The 18776-nt window shown below is 40.3% G+C and overlaps 2 protein-coding genes across 2 annotated transcripts in view; both read right to left on the bottom strand.

The window, feature by feature from the left end:
- Positions 1-938, bottom strand: part of LOC121929090 — a 3882-nt gene extending 2944 nt beyond the window's left edge. The window contains exon 1 of the mRNA XM_042464406.1: positions 18-938. Within this exon, the coding sequence (XP_042320340.1) occupies positions 18-938 (921 nt within the window). The remainder of the gene's footprint in view (positions 1-17) is intronic.
- A 1995-nt stretch (positions 939-2933) lies between these two features.
- On the bottom strand, positions 2934-18329 carry LOC121927904 (serpin B3-like). The gene is made up of 8 exons (XM_042461936.1): positions 18208-18329; positions 11935-12119; positions 10839-10889; positions 9919-10062; positions 8336-8453; positions 8034-8176; positions 7368-7523; positions 2934-5079 (listed from the first exon to the last, which is right to left on the bottom strand). The coding sequence occupies exons 2-8, from the start codon at positions 12100-12102 to the stop codon at positions 4669-4671; spliced, it is 1191 nt and encodes a 396-aa protein (XP_042317870.1). The 5' UTR covers positions 12103-12119; positions 18208-18329; the 3' UTR covers positions 2934-4668.
- Positions 18330-18776: the final 447 nt, after the last annotated feature.

Raw genomic sequence — 18776 nt, 5'->3', positions numbered from 1 at the left:
CCTGCGTCCGTCAGGATCTCCAAAGGCCACCCTACTCTAGCAAAGATGTCCGTCAATGCTTGAGCCACGGCCTTGGCTGAGATGGCACCCAGTGGCACGGCTTCTGGCCACCGTGTGCAAAAGTCCACCAATGTGAGGATATACTGCTTTCCTCTGGCAGTCTTTCGGGGAAGGGGCCCCAAAATGTCCACTGCCACTCTCTGAAAAGGTACCTCTATAATGGGAAGTGGTTGTAGAGGCGCCTTTGTCTGATCTTTGGAATTTCCCACTTGTTGGCAGACCAGACAGGATCGGACAAAGATGGCCACATCCTTGTTCATCCCGTCCCAGAAGAAAGCCTTCTTAAGTCTGTCCTTTGTTCGTGTGATTCCTGAATGTCCACTAGGATGGTCGTGTGCCAGGCTGAGAAGTTTGGCCCTGTATGCAGCTGGGACCAGTAATTGCCTCAGAGGTGACCAGCCTTCCCTAAAGTCCTTGGGCCAAAATTCCCGGTAGAGCAGGCCACCTACCACCACGAACTTGCTGCGGTCATTTGGAGAAGTGGTGTGTGACTCACCCCTCGCCAGGGACCACGCTGCCTGCAAGGTTGGATCCGATTGTTGTTCCTTCTGGAACTGTGCCCTTGAGACCGGAACTGGCTGTTCCTCCACAGAGGGTAGGACAGGGAGTTCTCCAGTTGTAGGGGAAGTGTTGCCCCCATTTGGGACAGGAGCTGGCGCCACAGCGTCCACTGGTGGCGACATATCTCGTTGTGGCTCAGGGATATCCTGTGGCTGTGGTTGCTGCATAGCGGCCACGGCTGCTGGGGCCACATTCCTCTCTCCTCCCTCAGGTAGGGGTGTTGTAGGATGAGAGAGTGGCATTGTCACACCATGTTCGCCCTGGCGGACCTCGTCTGCCCGAAGAGCCTCCTGTGGTGCACTGGCATGACCGGGCATCCCGGGTTCACTGCGGTTTTGCCTTGGTCTGGGACGGCGCGGTGAACTTCGCTGCGCCTCCTGGACATGGCGGTGCAAGTCCTCCCCCACAAAGGCAGGGCATTCATAGTCGCTGTATATTGCAAAAGTCCAGAGTCCCGTCCATCCTTTGTATTTGATTGGGACTCTCGCCGTAGGCAGGAGACTTGGTGGTGCCCTGAAGCCTTTTACCAGAATCTTGGTGTCGTTGTCGATGAGGTTAGGGTCCACAAAGGAGCGATACCACCGCTGCCACCATGTGATGACTTGGGGGCCTTTCCCTGGAGCCCTTGGCGCCCTGTACGTGGCCCTTTACTCCCAGGGAGTCCCCTCTTGTCACACTTTTCCCTCTAGGAACTCCTAGATCTCCATTCTCGCTCCCTGTTGAGCGGAATGAGACCCCTTGAGGTCCTAAAGCCGCGCTGCCACCACTCAGTGAATTAATTCCTTCCCCACACACACTGAGACTTGTGAGGAATAGAGAGAGAGAGATCTAGTTTCAATAGCCGAGTCTAGGCACGTGTATAGGAGTATAGAGACAGCAGATGCTTTTAAGAAAGAAGTTTATTTTAAAAAGGGATAGAATAGGATAGAAAGAATTTATAACACTCTTGCAAAGCCCCTTTTGCCTTGCAGGTCAAAGAACATAGTTACAGAATTCATTCCAGGCAAGCCATTGTTGAAAATAACAAAAGGCCTAAACGCACTAGCTAACACATTCCTAACTACTCACAACAGATGGGATTTGTAGTCCTTTTGAGTTCCTGGATGCAGGGAGGGCCCCCTGGCCTCTCGACCTGCATTCCCTTGAGTCTGTGTCTCCCAGACTCAAAGAGACAGCATCTGGTTTCCCCCTCAGGAGAGGTTCAAGGGAGAGACAAAAGACCGCATGGCTCCACAAGTCCTTTTAAAGATTTCCTATAGAAAATTCTTGAATCTCGCGGTCCTACTCTCTGATTGGTCAGTTAGACCTTACATCAGCTATGATGTCACAGCTCATTAGCATGTGATGTCATCTCTCATTAGCATGCACCTCCTCCCAGATTAACCCTTTGTGTTCAGGAGAAGTTCCCAGATGGCTGGAGACCCAGCCATCACACCTCCCAAATTACAAATCCCAGAATTCCATGCAGTGAAGCCATGGCAATTAAAAGGGAACCATAGTCCTCTTGTTATGAGTGTGAAAGTGCTCAAGGAATGTCTAGTGGCATCACTAGGGGTGACACCACTGATATGTGTGACACCAGAGAGGGGTGTACACCTGGTGGGGTGGTACACTGAGTGGACTGACGTGGCTGCTGGCTGAGTGGGAATGGATGTTGTGTCACTTTATCACTTGCTGAGCAGCCACCCGAGACACAAAAAGAAGTGGGCACTGCCTTTTGTTTTTGATCTGGCATGGCTTCTCCCATAAGCAGCCATGCCAGATCACAGATGGCTAAAGGAGACCTCAGCACCGCCCCACTCAGCAGCGGCCGTTGTTGTGGGGTGGGTGTGTTTCCCTTCCCTTCCGAATCTTGTGTGACAGCCACACTGGGCCCTGAAGGGCCCTCAGAGGCCACAGAACTGCCCCAGCAGCAGTGTGATGGGGTGCTGGGCAGCCAAAGGGGGTCATCACACCAGGTGGCATCAAAGGGTGTAACGCCAACTGGGAATGACTATTGCCTCTGAAGAAGAATAGTTATTCATGGAACATATTATACATAACAAGAAGGAACTGGAATTCTTCCATCAGTCAATCTTGCTTTCTTCTTTTGAACCCTTTAAAGGATTTCTTCTAGTGTTGTTGTGTGGTTTTGTTTTTAAGTGGTGCTGTACTCTCCTACTTCTCCTACTTTCACCAATAGTTAAAGAAGAGTAACAATGTCTTCTGGTTATATAGTCCCCTGCATGTAGGGTCTTGTCTCTTGTGAATACTTTAGCTACAGCCAGTGATAAATGCTTTCACATTGAGAGTAATAAACAGACACTCATAACTGGAGTAAAATATGTGGCATTTATTAACAGTACAATAAAACATTCTAAGGTAGAGAACCAGAGTGCTTTCAGGAAGTTGCCAAGTGGGAAAGGGGGGTCTGTGGGGTCCAGATCCTCCTCTTTCCGCCTGGGCAGCCACCACAAGGAAGAGTTGGTGGGCAGGTGAGTGGGAGAGAGCACCTAAGGTGGTGGCACTTAGTCTGGACCCCCCTTCCCAAAATTCTGGCTGCGTCCCTGGTGGTATAATGGTTTGAGCATTGGAGTACAGCTCTGGAGAAGGGTTTGAATCCCTGTGTGGCCATGGAAACCCACTTGGTGACTTGGGCAAGTTACATTCTCTGAGACTCAAAGGAAGGCGAATGCAAACCCAGTCTGAACAAATCACACCTAGAAAACTCGGTGATAGAATTTAGGGTTGCTGTAAATAGGCATGACTTGAAGGCATGGAACAAAAAGCAAAGCTAGAGGAGAACAGTGCAGGATGCCAATACATCTTTCCACGTATTATTCAAATGTCTAATGGAACAGCATGTCTCAGGCTCAATTAAGAGACACCTGCCACCAATTTGTGTGAATGGGTAGAAGGCCACCCACAAAGGAGACATCCTTCAGTTCCCTAAAACTGGTAAGAGTTCTCCAGAAACCACCCCTTCCCCACTGCAAGACTTTATTACCCCCAATTTGGTCTTCTCTCACACACTTTAATACACACTACCAATTATGACAAAAGAAGTATATCCAAGTTCCAAACCGTCATGAAAAACAGTAATAGTCTAACCAGTAACTTCAAGAAGCCTGTCCCCATGGGTAATCCCTAGGGAAGGTGAAAAGCATGAGATGACAAAATTCCTTCCTGGCAATGTTAGGTGACCAGCCAATGCCTAAGAATGCACAAGCTTCTGAGGATGGTGGTATGGTATACCATGTTCAGCCATGAAAAGAGACCAAGGCCAGTGCTCAGGTCAATTTATGACTTTTAAGATCTTGTGAGACCAAAAATCTCTCACAAGATGGAGTTTATCACACTGCTAAAAAAAAACTTAGCTCACCTCTCCCAAGTTGAATTCTATTTTGGAAGGGAACCAGGTTCTATTGCACATAATTTGCCGATGAATCCATTGGCTGAATACAGCCTTGATGCAACCTGGGTCCTTGAAAAGCAACTTGCTGAGCACTCTTTGGACTCGGGCTGGATCTGGGCTGTATTCATCCTTCAGATTCGGTGGTGAATTATGTGTGATAGAACCCAGCTGCCTTCTGAATTAGAATTCAACTCTGGAGAGGTAAGCCACAATTTTTAGCGGTGCGATAAGCTCTGGTATTTTACATTTTGTTAGCCCTGCTAAGCTTGTATGACTTGGAAATAATTCCCAGCAAATTTTGCAGTCACTGCAGCTGCAACCATCATGAGAATCAGCCCTTGTAGCATGGCAGAACCAGCAGCTTGGCTGAATACAGGTGCCAGGTGGGGTTAATGTAACAGAGCTAAGTGTACTTGCAGTATTATACACACTATTTCTCTTTTAAATGGGAAAAAGAGGAACACAGACATGTAAGTAATGAATAGTTTAAAAGTACATATGCCTATGTATGTACAGGAGAGATTAAGTTTAAGATTATGTGATTTTTTTAAAGAGAGTAAAGTCTGCCTATGCTAGAAATTGACGTATGTTTATATCTTTCAGCACAGTTAACAAATGAAGAAGTTTGCTGTGATTTCAGCATCGGTTATCAGTTATGGTGAGGAATATCTACCACTGAACAGGATGCTCCCAGTTTCATTATGTTTTATGAAGAAAATGAAGGGGTGGTTAGCTCTAAATTCTGGAAGCAATTCCACACTCACTGGAACCACTTCTACACCAGTAGAGGCAGCTGCCTCTGTACCTTCTTCATTGATGTCAATATAAGCTTTATGAATGACTTTGGACACAATCAGATTACGTTCATGGTTTCTTGACATGCCTGATAAGTCAGCTTTGCCCTCCACAAACACATCAGTCATCCCCATGGTTTGTAAGACTGATTTGAGTAAATATTTTTCTTCCAGTTTGAACTTTGGTATAAAAACATTCATTTTTTCCTTTTTCATGTTTGCTGAACTGGTCCATTCTTTCAGCTTTATAGATGTGAGTTCTCTTTCAAGCTGTCAAGAAAACAACAACAACAACTCAGCACAAAAGAAAGTGAAAAATATAGTTGGGAAAGATGTATAGTCCCTGTTAAAATAAACAACCTTTCTCTAAAATATTTCAAAATCTTTCCAATAAAACTTTAGCTTGAGGGGAAAACCCCCACTAAAACCAAGTATCATTTATTTGGAAAAATAGTCTGTGGACAATTCTGAATGAAAGAGGTAAACAAAATATCATATATATTTAGCTCATTTCAACACTAAATTTTTGTTGTCCTATTTTTTAAAAAAATGGAAGTAATTTTACCCAATATGTTTTTCATCATTTTGGTGCACTGAGCTTTGTACTCACATTCTCCTCTCTCTTTCCACTTGTTGCAAAGAGAGATTCAAATGCTTTTAACACCACTTTCACTTAACCACAGTTTGTCATGTTATCTGGACTAATAAGCTGTGCTTACCATTAACTATTGTTAATTTCAAGCAAGCTAACTTTAAGACGTGGATGAGGAACCCATGGTCTGTTGGGCTGTTGGATGAGGCCTCAAATAACTAAACTGCTATTGAGGAACACTTCTCAAGGCTATTGCCTGTTACAGACTGCCAAAATAAAGCTGCTTCGGGTCTCTTTGGAGGTATGCTATTTAAATGATGCATTATTTTGGCAGTCTGTAACAGGCCTATAGTTCAGCTCCATTCCTCTTTTAGGCAAGAGGAGGGAAGAACAAAGTCAAGTCTCAGTTGACATCTCAAATAGCAGTTCCTCAAAGCATTGCTTGAATCCACTCCATTCTTCTCTTCTTTTCCTCAGTAAAACTGTCCATCAAGGTGCCAGCTCAATCCTCTGCATCGTGCAAAGGGCATATGTGTGTATCTGACTGGGGACATGTGAGCTGTATTTCTCTCAGTGAATATGTTTGTCAGTATGTGGGGGCCAGTGTGGTATAGTAGTTTGAGTGCTGGACTAGGACACAGGGAGACCAGGATTCAAATCCCAGCTCAGCCATGTAAACCCAGTGGGTGATCTTCGGCAAGTCACTCTCTTTCAGCCTCAGAAAATTGCAATAGCAACCCCCTCCAAACAAACTTGCCAAGGAAACCCTATGATAGGTTCACCTTAGGGTCATCATAAGTCAGAAACGACTTGAAGGCACAGAACAAATTATAACAGAAATAATGCATATGAATTACATAATCCAAATGGATCTGAGGAAGTAGACTTTAGTCTATGAAAGCTCAAGCTGCCAACTTCTTTCTTTCAGTTAGTCTCAAAAGTGCTACAAGATCTCTCTACAATAGGTATAATGTGTTTGTGGGGGAGAAGCAGCATGCCAGCCATAGAGGGGCTCCATTCATTTTGGGTTATTGCCCCACCTACTGACAGCATGTGGTCCAAGAGAGAGTTGTCTGGAGCCAATTGTCTAAAGCTGGCTTGTTTAAATAAACCACAGTTAAGATTACCCACAATTCTAGGTTTAGTGGCACAGCATCCACCAGTTAATCAAAGTGGGATAGAAATTGTCTGTATTATTTTTTGTGGTCATGAAGGAGAGAGATAAGGAGGTATATAACCCCAAGGATCATCATCATTTATTCCTGTGGCACTACACTGTTGTGTAAATTGACATAAAATTCAGACAAAGGAAATTGGGCCATTTCAAAATGCAATAAACATTTTAAATACATTATTTTTTTGGTTTGTGTATTTATTTCTTTATTGGGGCACTACAGATAAGGAATGGTTTGATAACTCTATCAATCTATTCATGATATGTGAAATCAAAGACACTTCAGCATCAACAGATGCTGGCATTTGGGGGCTATCAGATGACTGTGCCCAGAAATGAAAGTTGACATTGGTGAGATATTTAACACTAAAAACAGCAATTTAAATATCACATGCTATTTTAAATGTAGGGAAGGAAGGGTCGCAGAATGAGTGACTTACCTCCAAAACACACTGTGGAAATAGTCCAGTTTGAGACCATTTTAACTGTCCTTGCTCAATGCTAGGGAGTCCTGGGAACTGTAGTTGGTCTTCACACCAAAGTTCCCTGACAAATAAGGCTGAATGACTCACAAAAGTACAGTTCCCAGAATTCCCTAACACTGAGCCAGGGCAGTTAAAGTGGTCCCAAACTGGATTATTTCTGCAGTGTGTTTTGGACTTTAGTCACCTTACTCTTCTCATGTTTTAGACTATCAGAAATATTCTAAATGTTCACTACAAACTTCATCTAAATCTAAATTAGTTCATTTGAATTCCTTTGCTAGCAATCTTAGAAATCAATCCAAAATACCTGGTCTTGAGCTTCTTTATTAGTTGGCAGAAGAATAAACATACTTAGTTCATCCCGATGATAAGGAAGCTCAAGGATTTCCATAGATGGATTATTTATTTTAGCCAGATTAAATTTATCCTTCAGGAACATCATTTGTACTTGTTTGCTCTTGTTCTGAGAAATAAAGCGAAAATTGAACATTACTCCTACTCCATGGTGGCGGAATAGGTGACAGCATATGTTACATGAATGTTGACTATAGATAGATAGCTGACATAATTTCCAGTGTCAACAAAACTTTAAATCAGCAAGTCATCTGTTGTCAGGATAATGAGAATGCCCAAAATTGATCTTTGCACATTTTTGAAACATTTGGAGGTCTAAACCCAACTGGAGCAAACCCACTAAATGAATACGAACTTGATGAGTGAACTTTTACATAAATCACGCTGATTCAACAGGACTCTTCCACTTGGGACTAACAATTATTGTTATAACTCCTAGAATTTCCATAGCCAACATAACCAGTGTTGGCCAAGGAGTTCTGAGAGCTGTAGGCCAAACAAATATCATGTTCCCTAGCTCTAAATATGTGTGCCACCATGTACAAATGGTCAGTTATTATGGTGGAACAGATTGTAATAGATACATTTCCATCTCTGCAAGCTTTTAGACACATCGTACCTTGCTAGTCCAAAAAGGTTCTTCATGTGTGTCCTTTTTATTAAATTCCACCTTCCACTTTCCTTTGAAATATATGGCATTCACTAAGATCAAGACAGCTCTTGGGTCAATACTTCCACTAGCAAAGAGGTCCTTGATTTTGCCTTATTGAAAATGAATGTTAAGGGGAAAAAATTATCTTCAGATAATTGAAAACTTGTGTCAATCAGTCATTTTTTAAAACCAGTTTTGAAAAACAGTGGAGAGGAACATAAAAAATGATTGGATGCAAAATAAGTAAGGAGTAATAGATGCTCTCTTACCATTTGTTTGGCTTTCAACCCAAGAATTAATCTTCTTTCTAACTTCTTCTGTTGAATTCCTAAAGTCAACTCTTTCCAGCTCAGCATGATACAGCTCCTTTGTACAATCTAGGTATTGCTATGCAGAATTAAAGATAATAAGGTAACTATTATTTTCATTCCCAAATGGGAATTTCTACTTTGGTGTTCCCTCATTTTGACTTCCCACTGTTTTGACAGTTTAATTAAAACTAAACTGAGAAATCGTTGTCCCTCTAGATGTTTGGGATTTCAGCTTCTATCAGCACCAGCCAGCATGGTCATTGGTAATGAATTATGGGAGTTAATCTGAAAAACATCTGGCAGGCCAGCATCTCCCCAGTATTATTCTTTAGTGCAGACAGTTGCAAAGAATTGGAAGGTTTCGTAAAAGAAGGTTTCCTTTTTTTAACTGATCTCTCCCTGTTGTAATGCATATTTGTTGGGCAAGTAAGACAAAGACCTATGCCTGGTGAAAAGCCCCCCTTTTTTACTCTTCTTGGATGCTATAGCAACAGTCATGATGACTACCTATACTGTACTTCAAAGGTAATACAGTACTGCCAAGCAGGCTATACATTTGATAAATGCCCAAATTTAGGTACTAATTTTGTAATTTGCACAATAGTAACTTTTACAAGCTCTGTTCTAAACCCATTTCTGCAAAGTGCAATTTGTGCCTTTCCTGATTTAAGATGACGTTCATTTTCTTCATAATATCAAAGCTTTCAAAGCTTAGGTCCAATGAGATTAATGTTAGAGCAAGATCCTGTTATAGAGCAAATTCAAATTGATAGTATTTAATGATGGCAATATCAGGCTTACACACAGAAATTCATATTTATAAAAAGAAATACAGCTAACAGGAAGAACCAGCAGTCAATTGAATGTTGGACTAAGGCCCTGGGAGATGAGGGTTCAAGTCCTCACTTGACCATGAAAACCTACTGAGCATGTTACAGTCTCTCAGAGTGCCTCAGAAGGCAAGGGCAACCCCTTCTTACCAGATTCTGCCAAGAAAATCCCATGATAAGGTTGGATCGCCATAAATAAAAATGACTTGAAGGCACACCACAACAACAAAAAGCTAACCGGAGTGAAGTGATTAGTCCATGTAGGTTCCAATCCAACTAAATACCTTTTTCCTGAGTTGAATCTATTTTTTGTCATGATTAGAATTGAAGGTACTGCATGTGCCTCCAAGTCACTTATTAACTTATAGCAATGAAGTTGAAATTCATAGGGTTTCCTTAAGCAAGGAATACTCAGAGATTGCTTTGCCAGTTCCTTGGTCTGAAATATAGACTACAGCATCTGGTATTCACTGGCAATCTCACATCCAAGTACCTACTGAAATCAATGGAACAATTAGTCATGATAACATAAGACCTATTGATTTTAATGGGTTCACAAAGTTCCATTTAAATAACCAGAATCAGTTTTCTGTGACAAAGTTCTCAGGACCATTGACTATTAACACTTTTGCCAAATTCATGTGGTGTGTGTTGTTCACCGTTCAAAATTGGATTGATATGTGAAGAAGCCTGGAAAGTATGATTTCTTACCTGTAGGAAGTTGTAAGTGTTTGATCCATACAGCCTGTTGGCCATACTCAAAGCATAATCTTTGCTATGTTGGTTGATGGCAGATAACAATGTCTTAAACTGTTCATGCGGTCCTCCAGGTTTGTCACACTTCGTCCCAGAAACCTTCAAATAGCAAAAGCTGTTAAACAGGACAACTGCTTTCTTGTGAAAATAGTTTGGCATATACTCCAAATCAGGGTTTGCATAAGAGTTTGGAAACATTATTATTATTATTATTATTATTATTATTATGAGGTCTGGGAGATGCCATCCAAAAAATATCATTTCTAAGGTCTGCTTTGCATTACTCTATTAACTACACATGGTTTAAAAAACACACACTTATGCACACCAAAAATAACCAACAACATATTTATGACAATGCCTCACTAAAATGCTCTTGGAGAGATAGTAAAATAGTTTTAATCTTAACTGAAAATATTACACACAAAAAAGAAAAGGTGTGTATTATACTCAGGATGGCAAATGGCTTAAAGGTAAGAGGTAAACAAGTTAGTATTATTTTGGGGTTTTTTTGTAGCACATTTCAAATGCTCAGATCCCATTACACAGATCATTTCATTAATCCGCACAATAGCCTTATAAGGTAGGTTAATATTTAACCCTATGTTGCAGATGGAATACATTGGTGTTGAGAGAAGGTGACTTCAGGGCTCAGGCACTTAATAACTAATTGGCTTATCTGATGCAGGATATCTTCCAGCTCAAATTTCTTAGTTACTACACCAGGTCGTGTTCAAAGATAGCAGATTACTGCTATTGGATTTGTTTCTAGTTTGGGATTCTCTACTACCTGTATTTTGACTCTAGATCTGCATTTTTTTTCTTCCTTAATTGAATAGCTGAAAGAGATAGGCTACATCTGATAGTTCACTTACAGGAGAGTCCTTAGAGCATTTAGATCCAGTGATCTCAGTGAAGTGAAGGACCTGTAACAGAAAATATAGAATGAGAAATTCCTCATTGTGCTCTATGCAATCATGGCATACATATTTTCATGAGCTCTACTGGGGGGGGGAACACATGCATTTATTCCCTACAGAGTGCTCATGTGTAGCTGAGACAAAAGAGACGACTCAATGCTTGATGGAACTGTGTCCAAATAGATCTTACATATTCCAGACGTATTTGACCACAACCCCTGCCACCCCCAGCCAGCGTGCCCTTCAGAGGTCGCCCACTCCTGTGAATAGACAGTATGCACTGGAAGACAACTCCCCTGTGGCTATAATGGAAAACTACTGATAGACAAGTTCTTTTTGGGGAAACCTACTTACATTTTGCTGCATGAAATGAAGAACAAGATGGGACTCTACCCCTTCATTCTATGTACACCTGGCTACTGGCTGAATCTCATTTCAGCACTAACAATAGGAAGAGCTTTCTCCAATACACCTAAAAGGAGCAGGTGATTTTAGGGGTGCAGGACAGGCTGTCTGACATACATAGCTCTGTTCTTTCAACAGCTTGCTACCACTCCCTGTGCCTTGAGGTGTGCCTCACTTATTGCCTCATGGAAGTGCCAAAGAGCTTCACAGCTTGTCAGAACAAAGCTGGAAAACCATTGTAATGAGTTGTATTGTTGGTTTTGGGACTTATGGGTTGTGCTCCCCTTGAACCCCAACTACATATGTGCTTTCTTCTTCTTGTGCATATAGTATCCCAGAGTTTGACTGCCATTCATTCTGAGTAAGCAATGTCAAAATCTCTCATTCTTGATTTGACTTTCTTTGAATCACACCTGCATTTTCTTCCCATCCTTGTTTTGTATGGGCTGTGAAACTTTGTATTTTCTTCCCATAATATATTTCCAGACATTTCAAACACACTTTTCTTAGTTGTGTGCTTCAGGTCTCAGTGGGGAACATTGCTTAGTGATTTCCACACAGCTGGGAACATATGTAGCAACAATACTGTCTCACGACTTCTATGATTCTATGATTCTCTTGAACAGAATTGTGACTGGACAACTACCTTTTCCATCTGCTGAGCAGTATTATGTCTAGCACCAAGAAGGACCATGCTCAGAGCTGCAGCGATACTCAATGTAGAATAGAAGATGTTTCCGTCAGGATTGTCTTTCATCAGTGTTTTTAAAAGATCCATACCAAATTCAGTGTTTGCATCAATGAGGGTTTCCATGGTGTAGCTAATTATACCTGTGATAATAACAACAACACAACAGCATATCTTTTAGGAGAAGTGAACTAGCTTCAATATGAGGCATATGAGACAGGCTTATTCGGCTTAAAGTTAACAACTAACCACATTTTGTTTTTTCAATGACACACAGAACTAATTTACTGAAAAGAAAAGTGGATATTTCCAATTTTCTTCAGGTGTGAAAATGTGGGAAGTGATCTGGACATACACTGCTTAACTTTGGGTTAGCTTTATTTCCAAACTAGGCAATCACTTATAATAGCCTTGATTCAACAGGAGTTATATTAATCAATATTAAGTAATTTGATAAATAAATCTTTTTTTTACCTCAAGGGGAAAAACGTATATATAACTGCACCTCTTTTTTGGGTAATTGCTGTGGCACTGTTATTGGGTTTTTTTTCTCAGTAAGAGACAGTGAGTCTGTACTGAGACTGAGATATGTATATGCATATCATAGTCTAGAATTTGCTAATGGTCAATGTGGCATAAGAGCTGACAACAGAGAAGATTTTGTCTTTTGATTATTATGAGCTGACAAAGCACATTTGCAAACCACACTGAAAAATAATTTTCCTGATATAGAATTCTATGCCACTTGAATCTTAACATGTATAGATGCTCCCAGTGTCATAATATTTTTATTAAAAAATAACATAAACTTCCAAGTAATTTAAAAAGCACATACACAGTGATAATGCATTGCATACCAGACAAGCGATCAATACAAAAATCATGCCTCTATCAATACATTATATCTTGCAACACAATAATGGCCAAAGGTAAAATACGGAATTGTGGAGACATCAGTGTATCTCCCTTTTGATTAACATCTGTAATAAAGGAAAACCAAACTAATCAAATTATTACCATAAAATTTCATCATAATATTGATCCGATATCAAGCAATGATATGAATTTGACAGGGTTACACTAGCACAGGCCAACCTGACATGGCAATTTCGAGACTGCCCTGGAAAATTGCTGAATGAGGCTAATTGTCCTCTAGGCACCGCTGAATTTTCTGTGAGAAGGACTGTAACCAATTTTGAATCAGGTCATTATAGGTAAATCCATTCACTCACACAATGTTCTTCCTTAAATGTAGATTATATTTTCTCTTATTTTAAGCAGACTGGGCATACAGCCAAGAGTTATAACCAACATTTGAGAAAGCTACTCTTTTGGTAACTACAATACTCTCTATGCTGGCTGGAGGATTCTTGGTGCTATAAGTAATAGTTTCTTGTAATATTGAAAATATAGTTAGAACAATATGGTCTTACCCTGCTGTTGAAAGACTCCTGTCCCTAAGAATGGATAAATTTGGGTTTCGGTATACTACCTAAACAGGGGTGGTACCTATGCTTTGACAAGTCGGCACCATGAAGTTTGTTATGACTTATGGTTTCCATGTTCCATGTGTAACCACAAGCCGGGATATTGGTTGTAAGAGAAAGAGGTATTTTTTCTGAAAGAGGAATTACTTAACCACTGAAATGAAAACACTTCAGCTAAAACCATTTCAGCTTATGAAAACCTCTGCTGAACACATCTTTTGAAATTTTTGTGAGGAACAATGTCTCCAATTTCATGTGTGGCCATAGCACAAGACACTGGTGTGTAATATATATGTAGCATTGATTTGCACAATAACATGTAAACAGGCACAGATAAATCACTTGGTTGATTAAAAATTTATTCGAACAAGATGAAGAAAGATGATGAAAGAGACACTAGTAACTGTGCATAAGATGTCCAGAATATGAAAATAAGAAGAAAACTTAGCAACAGAGGCAACTTACTTTTTTGTCTTCTTAACCTCTATGAATACATCAAAGACCTGCTTTGTTTGTTGTTTTATATGATGAATGTGATATGTTATTTTAATCAATAAAAATTTAATTTAAAAAATTATTCGAACATACCAACTCTATGATTCTATGATTTTACCTTATATACTCCACTATAAGGGGATTAGCACACAGAAGCTTATCGTGTTGAAATCATTGGCTAAATGCTTCAGAAGTGCGGAGGTGTGGTAGCCAGTCGCACTTCTTGAAGCATCAGTGAGGTGTCCTGCTCCTCTCCCATTGATGAAGCATTTGTGGAGCAGCCATTTCTTTAATAACGCGAACTTCCATTATTAAAGAAATGGCTGCTCTGCAAATGCTTCATCGACAGGAGAGAAGAGGGGATGCACTTCATTGATGCTTCAGAAGCGTGACCAGCTACCACACATCTGCGTTTCTGAAGTGTTTAGCCAACGATTTCAGCATGGTAAGCCTCCATGTGATAATCCCCTAAGTCAACCTCATATATAAATCGAGGGCATTTTGGGGCCAAAATTATGGATTTTGATATGACTCATGGATAAATCGAGGTTAAAACTTAGGCGCATTCAACAATGGATCTAAATGATGAAGCAAAAGAGAATGATGCCAAAGAACCTACAAAATTATGGCAGTGCTCTCCCTAAAGGCTTGATGGATGAGAAAGTAGAGAGGGGGTCATTGCTTCCAGGACACATCACACTTTTGCCTGTCACCAGAGGATAGTTCCCTTTTATATACAGTAAGTTTATATGACTATTTACAATGGATAAGTTGACCCAGGTTTTTGGGATCAGTTTTTTGACTAAAATTTCTAGACTTATATATGAGTATATACAGTACATTAAAAATATATGGACCTCCTATGTTAGACTGCAATGCCCATCATCCCCAAACAGGATAGTTAATGGTGAAGGATGAGTAAGAAAAAGTGCAGCCAGTACAATTTGGAGTCACAGATTGTCCACCCTTCCTTAGAACTAAGATAGTAATCAAATGCTTTGAAATGCAATTTCCATATGTTCTGACAGCATGACAGATGATCAGGTACTACTGAAGCTGTAGTCCAAAACATTTGGAATGTACTGTTGAAAATTTTGGAAAGCAATGGTACCATCAAGCAAATGTTCATGCACAGCAATGGAATTATTTAGGAATTTTAAAGGGCATTTCATTCATTTTGCAGGATGTTTATTACACATACCCCAGCATTTACCACCAAACATGCCAAGCATGGAAGAAAGGCACATCACCAACAGTTATAGAACATGGGCCTGGAAGTCATATCAGCAATACCAGCACCCTGGTAGAGACATTTGAAAGTTGATTCAAAACACATTTTGATATTTTAAATATTTCCCTAGCAACCAAAGCCTTTTCTGATAAGCTCAGAAATTTTTGAATAACTATAAAATTAATCTTTACTTAATTATTTTCAATCTTTAGTAAATTTTAAATTAACTGTGGTTTCTCATTTTCCCAGTCAATTGCAGAATAAGCCAGACTCTTCAGTCATCTCCAGCCTATTCTCATGGCCAGAATCCTGTTGAGTCATTACACTAGTGCAAAAACAATTGTGCAAGATGTTGCACTTTTTCAGAGGTAATGTTAAATGTGGTCCTCAGTGTGGCCAGTAACTCTCTAAGCACATACAACATCTTTTCTCATACACTTTTTAGTTGGTAGATGGGGAGCTATTTGAACCTTGGACAATGGATAAACTCAAAGTCTTGGCACCCACTGAGCAATGAGTTACAAAACTGTGGGATTCAGTTTAAACTGCAGTGATGTATATTTTTGTTGTGCCAAAAGTATAAGGGATTTTGACCTATGTTGCTACTTAAGAGATTATTGCATACAGAAAAACTGGTGGGAGAGACACGGGATCTAAATTACAAAAACAGGTCTTATTGCATTTACCTATGACTGGGCTATAGGCAGCCTGTATCCACCCAGGAAGCCCATCTACAACCCAGACTTCTCCTGCTGCTTTTTCAAGTATGGGATTTTCCCGGTTTTGAAAAAGTGGAGGGAGAAGTCTGGGATGTAGATGGGATCCTCAGGTGGAAATGGGCTGTCTACAGTTCAGGCACAGGATAAATGTGATAAAACTCATTTTTGTCTTTTAGATACTGTGTCTCTCCCACCAGTTTTTCTCTATGTGATAATCTCATTAGAAAGCATGGAAATATATTGGATGGAACAGAGGGAAGTAATTGTCATATTATATTGCATTTTAATAATAATAATACTAGTAAAAACGTTTGGATAAAACAGGGAACCATGGTTAATTAGAGACAGAGTTTTTCTGAATTGAGATGAACCTTGAAGAGAAGACCAAAGTGGCAGCATGCCCAGGCAAAAATCTCATTTTTATTTGGTATTTGGTAGATAGTATTTGCTATTTGGTTTCATCCATCTGAGTTATAGGCATCCACATGTGGCTATTGAGAGCAGAAGCCTTAACTGTCAAGCATATTCTTTCCAGGAAATAAAAAGTCGGGCACTTGCTAATCTTTAGCAACCAAGCGCACTCAGCAAACGTGCTGGGTTGGGTAAGTGTAGCAATGCTGTCCTGTTTCGTTAGAGGTAAAGAAGATAGACTTGTTCTTGCCTGTCTGATCAACACATGCTATCTGACTGAGGAAACACAGTTTCTTTCCCAGTGTGGATTTGTCTGTACTGGCCAGGACACTCTGGGGTCAGCCTGGAGTATCTTGACACCACAGCTTCTCCAATCTCACTGCCCTGGTTATCTGGCCCTTCCTTCCCTTGCTACAGTGACTGTCTGCTGAACTGCCCAGTACTTTTGCTGTGGTTGTGAGCCTCATCCTGACCTCATTACAAATGACCTATAGTAGCAGCAGATGCACTGGGTGGCTCAGCACACGGCTATGCTACAGTGTGGGAATAGAGAGCTCTGGATCTTCCCAGAAGATCCAGAGCAACAAGTAAGGTTTTAAAAATCATTGTAAGGATATTATGCTCTGGTTCTGGTGTGGAACATGCCACACATCATCTGGACTGCTCACATCAGAACTGGGGGCTGGGATCTGTATTATCTGAACAGGACAATGCCAGAACAGGGGGGAAATTGGCCTTTTTGCCTGTGCTGACTTAAGACTCTTTTCACGCTGAGTTAGTTGAATCTATTTTGAAAATGAAGCATCAGAAAGTATGTATGTGTCTAGCCACACATGCACAAACTAAAAGCATCATGGGGGATTATTTTTAAGGAAGAAAAAGTCAAATAAATTCTTCCTGTGCGTTACAATCCTGATGAAAACGGATGAAACTGATGAAAAAAGGGTGGGAACTGTGTAGCCCTCTGCATGTTGTTAAACTGCAAATCCCAGCAACCATAGCCAGTATAGGCAATGGTGAGACATTCCCACCTTTCACTTAATCAATTTCTTAATCCCAAATAGTGTATAAATCTATGCAGACTTGGTAAATCAACACTTATGTAAGTTTCTATGATTCAGTGAGCCTTCACTAGTTGAGACTAACAATTTATTTAGACAAATAAATGAATTGTAGAGCAAATCAAGCCTGAACTCTCACTAGAAGCCAAAGTGATTAAACTGAGGCTATTGTACTTTGGACAAATCATGAGCCATCACGAATTATTGGAAAATAAAATTATCCTCAGTAAAGCAGATGGTGGTAGAAAAATAACCGCCTTGAATCCCACTGTGGGAGAAAGGCAGGATATAAATCTTGGAAATAAATTAATAAATAAAAGAGAAAAAGAGAAAAAGAGAAAGACAACATTATAGAGAGATTGATTCAATAAAGAAAGTCATGGCGCACATTTTGCAAGTGCTGAGAAGGGCCCTTGCTGACCAAGGTTCATAGAGGTCTCTCATACAGAAGGTCACCATAAGTCAAAGCTACCATGATAGCAATAACTATTATTGAACTAAAAAGAACTCTTAACACTGTTTTGAAGGTTGCAGTTAGCACAAGCTAATGTTTGCAAAGTGAGAGTAGATATAGTTCTGTAGACGACTCATTCATTTTAGCTGATGCTTGTTCATGTTATACACATTCTTTGTTAAATATTCTGATAATGTCAGTCTTGATTATGAACACTGCCTCTCTATTTTATTTCTAAAATTCTACATTTTCTAATATCCTGCCCAACAGCTACCCCCATTAGAGGTTTGTTCACAGACACATACATGCACACACACACACACACAGAGTTTCCTCATGTAACACAAGAAAGAAAAGTTTATATGAAACTTACCTTTTATTCTATGGGAGAGATTCTAACTCTACTAGAAGGATGTAGCCGATATGGTGTATTTCTTCTGAGCATCGATATTTAAAGATATAAATTTGCATAAAGTTTAGCTTGTTACAAACACAGTTCTGGAAGTTCCTGGAAGTTGGATACATAATCCTAAAAATGCAAATGAATCTGTGCAACAATTAGTCAGGCTATTGTGACTGAATCCAGGAACCCCAAAGCGATGAGGCAAGCAATGTGGTATAATTGATGTTGTAAGCAAACACAAACGAGTTATAATTTGTAATTTCAGAAGAGGTATAATCCCCTCATAAGTGGAATCTCACTTGGAACATAGATTTCCTAATACAAGTGTCTTTTTAGAATACATCTAGAAATACCAAGGGAAATGTACTGTAGCAGTGACAGAACCAAGGTGGCAAAAAAGCACAGTGACTGTGATGCTGAAGGGGAAAATTCAAGGCAGAGAGAGGCTGATGGAAATTCTCATCCCTCATATGATTTCCCAGAGAGAATTGGTAGCATATTTCACGTTAACTTTCTCATCCTAAACATATTTTCCTTGA

Source organism: Sceloporus undulatus, chromosome 4 (genome assembly GCF_019175285.1).
Source record: "Sceloporus undulatus isolate JIND9_A2432 ecotype Alabama chromosome 4, SceUnd_v1.1, whole genome shotgun sequence".
Taxonomy (NCBI): domain Eukaryota; kingdom Metazoa; phylum Chordata; class Lepidosauria; order Squamata; family Phrynosomatidae; genus Sceloporus; species Sceloporus undulatus.
This window is presented reverse-complemented; position numbering and strand designations above follow the sequence as displayed.

Coding starts and splice junctions, on each gene's coding strand:
- LOC121927904 (XM_042461936.1), bottom strand. CDS start 12,102: ATGGAAACCCTCATTGATGCAAACACTGAATTTGGTATGGATCTTTTA. Junction 8,454..9,918: donor ACACTTACAACTTCCTACAG/GTAAGAAATCAT, acceptor AATTCTGCATAG/CAATACCTAGATTGTACAAA. Junction 7,524..8,033: donor AACCTTTTTGGACTAGCAAG/GTACGATGTGTC, acceptor TTTATTTCTCAG/AACAAGAGCAAACAAGTACA.